General features: G+C 37.6%; 1 protein-coding gene across 5 annotated transcripts; it reads right to left on the reverse strand.

Annotated features, from left to right (window-relative positions):
* Positions 1-514: 514 nt before the first annotated feature.
* On the reverse strand, positions 515-9,947 carry LOC113507080 (zinc finger protein 32-like). Of its 5 annotated transcripts, none has more exons than XM_026889932.1 (8): positions 9,581-9,947; positions 9,042-9,165; positions 8,337-8,524; positions 7,712-7,855; positions 6,822-6,947; positions 6,022-6,144; positions 1,677-1,762; positions 515-848 (listed from the first exon to the last, which is right to left on the reverse strand). In XM_026889932.1, exons 1-8 carry the CDS (start codon positions 9,794-9,796, stop codon positions 659-661), a joined length of 1,197 nt encoding a protein of 398 aa, XP_026745733.1. In that variant the 5' UTR covers positions 9,797-9,947; the 3' UTR covers positions 515-658. The 5 variants fall into 5 exon arrangements, with proteins under 5 accessions (XP_026745733.1, XP_026745732.1, XP_026745734.1 ...); XM_026889931.1 differs by having other exon boundaries at positions 1,563-1,762; XM_026889933.1 differs by having other exon boundaries at positions 710-848; positions 1,577-1,762.
* Between the last annotated feature and the right edge of the window lie 439 nt (positions 9,948-10,386).

Genomic DNA, 10,386 nt, shown 5'->3' on the forward strand with positions numbered 1-10,386 from the left:
TTTACGTTTGCGGGACAAATTAAAAAAATACGTATCCATTATTATACAAAAAACTACAAGACGGACACTGCAAAAACATTGTCATCATCCCTATTACCTATACAAATGGGTTAATAGCTACCGAGGAATATTATTATTTTTACACATACAATTACAATAATAGAGCAACTGATTTTAATATTGTGTAATGGTAGAAAAAGACTTTAACTTGCTTCACGCTGAAAACTGTGCACAATGGGCAAACTTTAGACGCATGGTTTAACCGAAAACGCGTCAGTATTCTGACTACTTGTCCTGTAAGGTAACCCTCCCTTACCTGTAGCTACTACCTAACAAAGGGCCTTATTAAGAACACTGCTTCCAAATCTTGACGAACTCCGTGGTCGCTAGCTCTGAGGTCCCGGGTTCGATCCCCGGTCGGGTCAATGTAAAAAATCACATTTCTACATTGACTCGGCTCTGGGTTTTGTGGTACCTTCATTGTATCTGAATTCCATAACCCAAGTGCTTTAGCAACTTACTTTGGGTCCAGAACAATGTATGTGATGTTGTCCGCATTTATTTATTATTAAATCACAAACCATGGTATCAAAAATCTCAAAGCCTTTGACTCCACGACAATCACAGTTTCTTTACCAAAAATAACTCAAAAACTTTTTCAAAAAGGTTTGCTTTCAAGTGAATGACTAAAGGAATCTCTTGAAGCCACGCTGACCGAGCACGTGCCATTCGCAAGGAACTTGTCGATCGGGCCTTGTTGGGGCCGCGGTATGTTGTGATGGTTGACCAGGTGCCGGCGAACGTGGTCAGGGCCACTGTATATCTTCGGGCATTGGGGGCACATGTACCTGGGAACAACGAATATGTATTTGAAGAAGGGGTTTTAATAAAGCCCGGTAGAGCGTAAATAACGCTCCTGTTTACCATACCAAACTTTTTTCTTAAAATAAGCGTCTCCCGCATTATGGAATTTAATACCTATGTCGCGGTTGATCACAAGCATTCGTTGATCACATAAACACTTGTCAACACGAGGATCGAACCCGAGACACGTTGCACTCTTTAGGTTTGGTGTACTGACATGAACCCCTGAGCTATCCGTACAGTCAACTTCTACTTCTACAATAAATCCAACATTCTCCTTAGTACCGTGCGTATTGCCCGACTCTGCCATAAAGAAGACTTACACAACGCCTGACTACTAGTGCAACCAGTCACTGACAAAAAACAAAAATAGGAATTAATTTTTGTTAACTTAAGGCCCGATTTTTCAATCGTCAGATACCTTTTATCTGAAGAATAAATATGACCGTTTGACATATTTTCTATACAAAACCTGTCAAAACGTCAAACATATTCGTCGAATAAAATTTATTTGGCGATTGAAATATCGGCCTTAAGTTAAATATAATTAAAACAATTAATATTTTTGATATTTTATTTTCATTTAAGTTAAATATAATTAAAAAAATATATTTTTGGTTTTCGTCAGTTGCACTAGTATTAAAAGTATCGAGCGTCACTATCCCCAACGGATGCCTCAACATTGAAAATTGACCCACCTACCAACACCTACCGTGTACTTCTCGACACCGCCCCGCCGCTTCCTGGTCATCCGGTGTACCCTCGCCCGGTGAGACCTCACGTACAAGCTCTTGCATATTGGACATATGTACCTGTATTTGTCTCTCATACGATGCGCCTTGTGGACGTGAACTTGAAGCCTCTTCTTCGATCGCTCCCGTTTCTTACATATGCTGCACTGTTAACGATGGGTTTTTATTAGTTTGGTTGTAAATAGAATGATTATAGAGGAGCTAGTGGCTAAGATAGAACAGGTCAAGTTGATCGATCAAAGGTTAAGCTGCGCTTGAAACGGTTCATGGATAGGTGACAATCTATGTTGAAAGATGTCCTCTGTGTTTCAAGAGAAAAGTTAAATTGTGGGTCCCGGCTGTTATTTATACATCTTTGACAGTCGTTACAGGTAGTCAGAAGCTTGAAAGTCTGACATCCAGTCTAACTAAGGGATATCGTTGTCCAGGTAACTGGGTTGAGGAGGTCAGATAGACAGTCGCTCCTTGTAATACATCATGCAAAGTTTGTAAAAGGAAAAGTAAGGGCACTAGTGCTTGACATTCATCAAATTTGAAGTAAAATTGTCACTAGCAGTTGACAAAGAATAATAAATCTTTACTAAATATAAATATTGCTACCATAATTCAGAGTGTTTTGAAACTAATGAAGTGATTATTTAAATTCTTTCAAGGATGAATTTCCATTTAAAAACGAAATCTGCTTTATGTAGTTTTTAGAAACATTACCAAATCATAAACAAATTTTTTTTTTTTTTTTCTCTAGCCCACTGTGTCCCACTGCTGGGCAAAGGCCTCCCCCAAATAATAATAACAAATTAATTAAAATAAAATATATTGTTCTCCACTTCATAAGTTCCAATACCACTCGTCCTTATGGTACTATAAAAAAACAAACATTTTTAGTCAAAAACCTTCAAATAAATCTATATGAAAATCTTCGAGACTTCATGTCAACCACTAGTGCACAATATTCTAAAAGAAAATACAATTTAAATTCGCACTAGTGCCCTTACCTTGCTTTGTCCGCGCCGAGCTGAGCCGATTGTCAGGGGCATTCCCTACTCATTCATAAACGGGCCTTATTGAAACCTATAGACTTGGCTCTATTAAATGATGTAACAGTTTACTCACGTGTATGTATCGGTATCGCTCGACTAGTTTCGGACCCAACCGGAGTCCTTAATCATGAGCTGACGCGGCGGGCGAGCGAGTCGAAATACTAGTCGGGCACTCCCGATAAATACGCGTTGCATCATTTAATAATGAATCAGTCTCACGATAGTTCCTATCAAGACTTTGCTTTCTTAATCGCACAAACACATAATAAGGGATGGTATGATAAGTAAAAATATATTTCGTCCTTCAATAAGAAAATATAACTGTTTTATAGAAATACGATTATACAGACTTCGTTGATAAAAACAATTATTTTTTTTATTTCTTAGAATTAAACACGGTTATTTTTTAGTCGTCTTACAAAAGTAGCCCAGTTCATGTATCCGACATAAAATACCTCTAGGCGCGATTATTATTTTTTAACATCTACTAAGATAATAGGTACGAAGAAAAATGAAACAAGAGAAATCTGAAACATCCTGTCAAAAAATATAAAAACGCCGCCGCCCGCGCCCCTCACCATTGTTACAAGGCTCGGACCGCACTCGCAACAGAGTTGTGTTTCTAAAAAACTACGAATTGCATCATAATATTGAATTTTTTATTTGCATTTTAAATTTGTTCAAATCTCATAAATACCTATTTTCTTATCATGAACGTGTTCTAGTCATTGGATACATGCACTGGGCTGCTTTTGTAAGACGACTAAATAATCACGGTGTATATCTATTATTATTTTATTATTAGACATGATTATATCAATAGAAATATCTACAAAAAATACTATAAGCTATATATGTCATTACTTTACGAGATCACTATATTTCATTTAAGTTATAACGATAAAAATATCTAAGCTATTATGGCCGCTAATTACAAAATATCGACATTTAATAAGACTTAGATTGCCTGCAATTAACCTCAAATTAATATAATTGTAGTTTAGACAGCACGCATGACACTGCACCAAACACACTGAGCGCGACGTGTTGGTTCGAATCCCGCGTAGGACAAGCATTTGTGTGATCCACGAATGCTTGTCCTGAGTCTGGGCGTCTTTGTGCATGTGACTTGAATGTTTATGACCCGTGCCACAAGGATTAAACTACTTGGAGCTAAGTCGTTTTGTCCCACGTTTTTATAAACTAACTTCTATTTTTTGTTTGTCGTTGAGGTTGAATATTTGCAACTCAATTTTGATGCACTTTCCCATAAGCTAGCAGGCTGAAATTTTCATAGTAGCTTCAAACCCGATGACAATGCAGTTTACAACTATAAAAACGGCTGGAACGATTCTGATAAAATTTTTGATTTTTAAAATCTATTATAAACTTATGGAAGCGAGATTCTGCGAGATGTCGCTCTAGGCTATGAAGTGCACTGTCACGTTTTTACAACTACAATATTAATTTATAAGGTGAGGGCAGGCTTTCTAGGGGATCAATAATCTTGAATATAAAACTAATTAAAATATATTTTTTTCTATTATCTCAAAGGTTTTTGAGAGTTTATACTAAATTTTTTTAGGTACTTAACAAACAATCATAATGTGTCTTTTTATACAAACACATATTAAATAAATAAACAACTGATATATTTCAGTGACAGGTACATTTGATTTGGTAATCTTTATTGTTGTTTTACATTTGTTTTCAATCGCGTTTTATTTTATACTGAGTTTTAGACAAAAAGACACACCAAGATTGTTTACCTTTATTTGAGTACCTAAACAAATGGAGTAAAGATATGAATACCTCTTCTCTTTCTAAAAGACTATTATTGAGTAATGCTTAATTAAAACTAATTACTTAAGTATTATTTTAGTAAATTTACTTTACATATATCATCATTTTCTTCTATCCTGTACAGCCCACTGTTGGGCAAGTACAATTAGATAAAACGCACCAAAAAAACATCGAAGATTTAAAAACTAAAGGCAAGTCTTTCCGCTACGTTGCTACGTACACACAGAATCACTTTTATGCTTTTCAAATATGACATGACACTTGAAAGTTGGACTCAATAATGGTTAAGCTTAGGCCCTATAAAAGTTTAATGTCTGCAGACAATAGGCCTTATTAAATCCTAAGACACTGCTTTATAGAGTCTAAATCAAATCGCAAGGAGTCCAAAAAACATAACCTTGACTTAATAATAAATAAACAATTTGTCTGAACTGCAAACCTAACAAGGCCCCTAATAAAGCCGTAACCTATTAAGGCCTAAACAGTAACTCATAAAACCCTAATTAACTAAGTAATGTACAAAAGACTTAACGACAGACGAATCTAACAAGGCCCTAGGTTTCAAACAAAGCCTTCTGGTTCTAATAAGGCCCATTAAAGTTGCACCCTAACAATCGGGCCGAACTGTTCGTCGGGCAGGCCATGCACGCGGCGCATATGCGCGCGCACTTTGTTCGGCTTCTCGAAGCGATGCTCGCATATGCCGCACAGGTAGCCGTAGCGCTTGCCCGTGTGCGCGTTGTGCTTGTGGATCTGGAGGAACTTGCGCGACTTCAGCCGCTTCGGGCACATGTCGCACTGTCAGGTATAGCTGTAGTATTGGGTATGTGGGCTATGTGGGGGTCAGTTTAAAATATGGGGGTGACTGGACCAAATTAGGGTAAGAAAACTAAATTGAGGTAAGTATGCGTCACAGTGGTAAAGGACAGTTTGGGGGTAAGTTGAAAATACGGGAATAGACAATGGAGTTGTAAGTGGAACAAATATGGGTAAATAGATTGAGGAAATAGACATCAACGGGGTAAATGGTCAATATGAGGGTAATTTTTAGGAAGATGATAGGGATATTAATCTATTATTGACTTTGTAGTCAAACATATTTTCATACGCTAGTTAGTGTGACCTAACGAGGGAACCGCATATTTAAAGGATAAAATAAAAGTATTGTTATGTCGGAACAATTAAAACTAATCCTTCTAAATAAAATTATTTTAAAATTTAAACTTTTATCGTTTTAGAATGCCCAAAATATTAACAAAAAGTCGAATATTTAAATCTGAATCAATTTGTTTAATCAATCAATATTTTGAATAATTGAGCAAAGGTTGCAGACTAATTTATTAAAAGTCAGCTGTTATTCTGATCGAAATCAACTATACAAGCATAAGTTGACCTTTGCCCAGCAGTGACCAATACCCTCTAGTGTCGGGCAAGCGTATAGGTCACTGTACTCCCTACTGTTGGTCAAACCCCATCCCTTTAACTTTTCTAGACACAATTGACAATCTAGTCGAAGTTAGGCCTATGACCAGCAGTGGACAAGCCAACAATAAGCCACATACCTGGAAGTTCTTCTCGGGCAGATGTATGGCGATGTGCTGGACGAGGTTGGAGCGGCGGTGGAAGGTGGCGCCGCAGTGGTCGCACACGTAGGGACGCTCGCCCGTGTGGCGCCGCTCGTGGATCTGTGGGGGGTAGGTATTTATAGACACAGCATTATGCACAAGTTGATCGATCACTGGTTAAGCTAAGGTTGATAAGGTTGATCTGTGGATGGTTGACAATTTTTTTTATTACGAGTTCCTCCGTGTAAAAGAAACTGTGGGTCCTGGCTATTATTTATAAATCTTTGAGTCGTTACAGGTAATCCGAAGCCAGAAAGTCTGCCAACCAGTCTAACTAAGGGGTATCGTGTTACCCAGGTAACTGGGTTGAGGAGGTCAGATAGGCAGTCGCTCCTTGTAAAACACTGGTACTTAGCTGTGTCCGGTTAGACTGGAAGCCGACCTCAACACAGTTGAGAAAAGGCTAGACCAGCAGACCGATGATAACGACTCCCGCAGTAAGGAATTTCCTTGTGTTGCGGGGGGTTTCAGAAACATTCAAGTCACATGCACAAAGACACTCACATAAAGGCGTGTCCTATGCGGGGATCTAACCCGCGACACGACGCGCACAGCACGTGGGTTTGGTGTAGCTACCTCAACCACTCGGCTATCCATGCACTCAATAAAATACTATTAAATGGTTTCGCTGCTTTTCTTCATAAAAAAAATCCCGAACAGTAAAGCAAGGCTACGATGATGACATTTTAAATACATCCTAACCTACTGAACCGATATGGATGTAATGGTGTACTGACCGTGAGCGCCTCCTTGGTGGCGGACGAGTAGTCGCAGTAGTTGCACTGGTGGATGCGGCGCAGGCCGTGGCGCGCGCGCTTGTGCTCCTGCAGCTGCACGTTGTTGCGGCAGCGCTTGCCGCACAACTGCACAAGGGGGGGACGTCTCTCATACTTATCATCTTGTAAATACGGAAGTGTTTCTGAGTATCTATGTCGCTTCCACGGCAAAACTTCTGAACCGATTGTAATTAAATGTTTTAGGCTAATTCTTAACTGGGAAACGGGTAAGGGGACGTAATGAACACAGACTATGTCATATTACAACCCTTTTTTATACATTGTATAGTATTTCAAAATCATGTGGAAAAATAATTATTTATTTATTTATTAAAAACAAAGGCATACAATTATCGAATGTCAAAAAAATCACCAAACTGCATAACAGTTTGTTGGCGATAATAACGCTCATTTTCACATAGTATTGTGTACCTACAATATTTCTGAAAGTACAATTACTTATGCTAACAGTTCCACACAATCTTGCTTTATCTTATGATATTTTACTTTTTTATTTATTTATATAAAAACAAATCGAAAGGCGGATTTGAACGGCTTTATTAATATAATGAAATATGTGCTCAGAGGTCTTTAGGTATTTATATTTCAAGAGAGGTGGGTAATGTAAATGTAAATTCCCACCGAAACGGGAACCTCGCGCTGTAAACTGAAGTAGACAAAATCTGGTAACAGCGAGTTATTAATGAGCAATGCTTATTAAAGAAAATACATAACGGGCCGATTTGGGGCCTTCTGGCGCAATAGGGTGTCTCATATTTTAAAAGAATCCGAGATTACTAACTCCCCTAAGGAGGTGGGTGTACATGGTCGTGTGATATATGACAACTAACCTCACAAACACAGTAGTTGGTGTGAAACCTCACGTGGGCCTTGAAGGTGGCCCTCATGCGGAACTCCTTGCCGCACTGCTGGCACTTGTACGAGCCGCGGACCTGGTCCGATATCTTCTTGCGGGTCTTCTTGTCTTCCTTCTCCTAGAGAAAATGAAGGATATATATAAACACTTATTGAGTATAAGTCACATGCACAAAGACACCCAGACTCAGAACAAGCATTCGTGGATGACACCAATGCTTGTCCTACGCGGAGATCGAACCAATACCTCAACCACTCGCCTAGTTCCGTGAATTCACTGTATATGCTTTTTAAGGTGTCGAAGTTTTGTATGTTTGTTACCAGGCTGCATCTTATGAATTCTAATAGCTAGAACGTAAGATATTCATAGATGATGCGAAATTTGGTGGAATTTGGCACGATAGGTACATGGATTGAGGCAGCTGGCAAAGGCCAAAGTTACCCAAAATGGCAACAACCAGATAGATGCACTGTTATGGTCGGTCTATGAAGCCGTGGTGGGATGTTCAGAGGCAAACCATGTGATGACTCAGAATAGAGAATCTTGGAAGAATTTTGAGGGAAATCTTTGCCCAGAAGAGAGGATAGATAAAATAATACCTTTCTCCGTTCAGCCTCCTTATCAGCCATGAATTCCTGGTAATCCTCTCCATCGTTCTGGAACTCCTCGCTGTATATCTCATAGCTGTAGTCGTTCATTTCCACCTTTTCCACTTTGGCTGTCTTCAGTTTTGGCTTTGTTGATGGCTTCTGGAGACCAGTCGGGGATTTCTTTTTTGAAAGGTCACCTGTTACATGACATGTGATAAATGAATATTATGTTTGTAATAACATATTTTTTCAAGGTTACTGCTTCTTTCCCAATGGCACTATAAGATCTTTTATATCATTTGTCTGTGTGTGACCTTCAATAATGCTGGGCTGATTTTGATAAGACTTCTCAAGATCAATGCAAAACTATGAACACATTATGTAGGCTAGTACTAATTGAAAGATTTTATTCTTATTCTCGTTAAAATTAAATTATATCGTCATTAATTCATTTTTTGTGTGTAGCTAACTGTGTCCCACAGCTGGGCAAAAGTCTGACCCTACCCCAAATTCTTTCGCGATTCTCTGTCCAAGGGCACATGGAAAAAAATAATGATGAAGATTCTATGTTATGATTATAGTTTTATTAGGTTTATTTTTCTTTCTGTTAGGTATAGATGAATAATAAAACCAGAGGTTTGTGAACTTGTATCTTAACTTCTTAGCTTCAAATCAAAATAGAATAATGTTAGAAAAAGTTTAGTTGTTACATACCCGAAGCTAATTTAATTAATGTCCTTTCCGCCTTCCTGCTTGTCCGTCTGAACTGTAGCGCTGTGTTCATGATCTCTATGCATTGTGCACAGATCTTCTGCGATAGTCCATCATTCATTTTTATCTGAAAATGTTTTAACTACACATAATACCAAATAGCAGATTTAGACAGATAGTGGTCTCTGATTTTTCCCTATATTGTATTTATATGGCAGTATTTTAACAGCCTAGAGTAAGAAAGGTATCTTGCACAAAAAAAATTGAAGAAAATATTTAAATTTAGTCTAAAAAGGTTCTTTGTAATAATAAACTGGAGGTTTCGGGGAAATAGGTTGACAGGCACAAGCTTTCTCACAATAATTTGATTTCTATGAGAATCTTATAAATCTCGTAATCTTTATGTAAAAAGTACCTAAGATTACCATCTCACAATTCCAAGATTTTCAAGTTTAAACCGTCAGATATACAAAAAATATATAAAAAAGGCTATTACCCGCCAATATTAAACACGAATTCACGTAAAACAGATTAAAACTGACCTCCAATCCCGTAACCAGTCTTAAGTCCTCGGACTTTTTTGTCTCATCCTCTTTATTAAAAAATATCGAAACTAGATCATCGGTCCCCAAGCAAGTCCTACAATACATAATTTCTTCTAAAGCTGGCTTCTTTTCAGCAGGAACTGCATTGGGACTCTTTTGTTTTCTAGCTTCGCGTAGTTTATTCAGTCGATTCAGTATAAGTACTGCCAACATTTTTGTTACGGTTTTGTATTACATGTAGAAGAAAATTCATTTGGATAGCATTATTTGTTATGTTTTTGAGGACATATTAGTGTTTTATGTTAGAAATCTATGATTTTAAGTGAAATAGTGTTTGATAAGTATCTTCGCAATGTATTGATCAACAAACGAAGCCCGAGAATTATTTGCTTGACACTGACATTCGCATGCAAAGTTACCATGTATGAAAATACAAACATTTTACAACGGTGAGCTTAAATTACAATAACGTCTCAATTAATTGTGATAGCTTAAATTATAACAGGTGCATTGTTCCATGCATTTCTATTCGCATTTAAATTGTCTGGACTTCAAAAGAGACTGTGACCCCTGAGTTTAGTTCGTCATTTCTTCTCAGGGTAGTCAGATAGGAAATGTCGACTCCAGCGTTCTCAAAAAAAAAGAAGACATGTAAAAGCGATGATATATACTACTTACAAAATAAATGATTTCATTTCATTCCAAAGCAAAAGCATATTTTTTTAATTCTAACATTCTTTAGCTGGAGTTATAACAGAACGAAAATCAGAATTTCAAGTAAAACGGTGAAAAGGTAGCAATAA

The sequence above is a fragment of the Trichoplusia ni genome, unplaced genomic scaffold (genome assembly GCF_003590095.1).
Source record: "Trichoplusia ni isolate ovarian cell line Hi5 unplaced genomic scaffold, tn1 tig00000572, whole genome shotgun sequence".
In the NCBI taxonomy this organism is placed as follows: domain Eukaryota; kingdom Metazoa; phylum Arthropoda; class Insecta; order Lepidoptera; family Noctuidae; genus Trichoplusia; species Trichoplusia ni.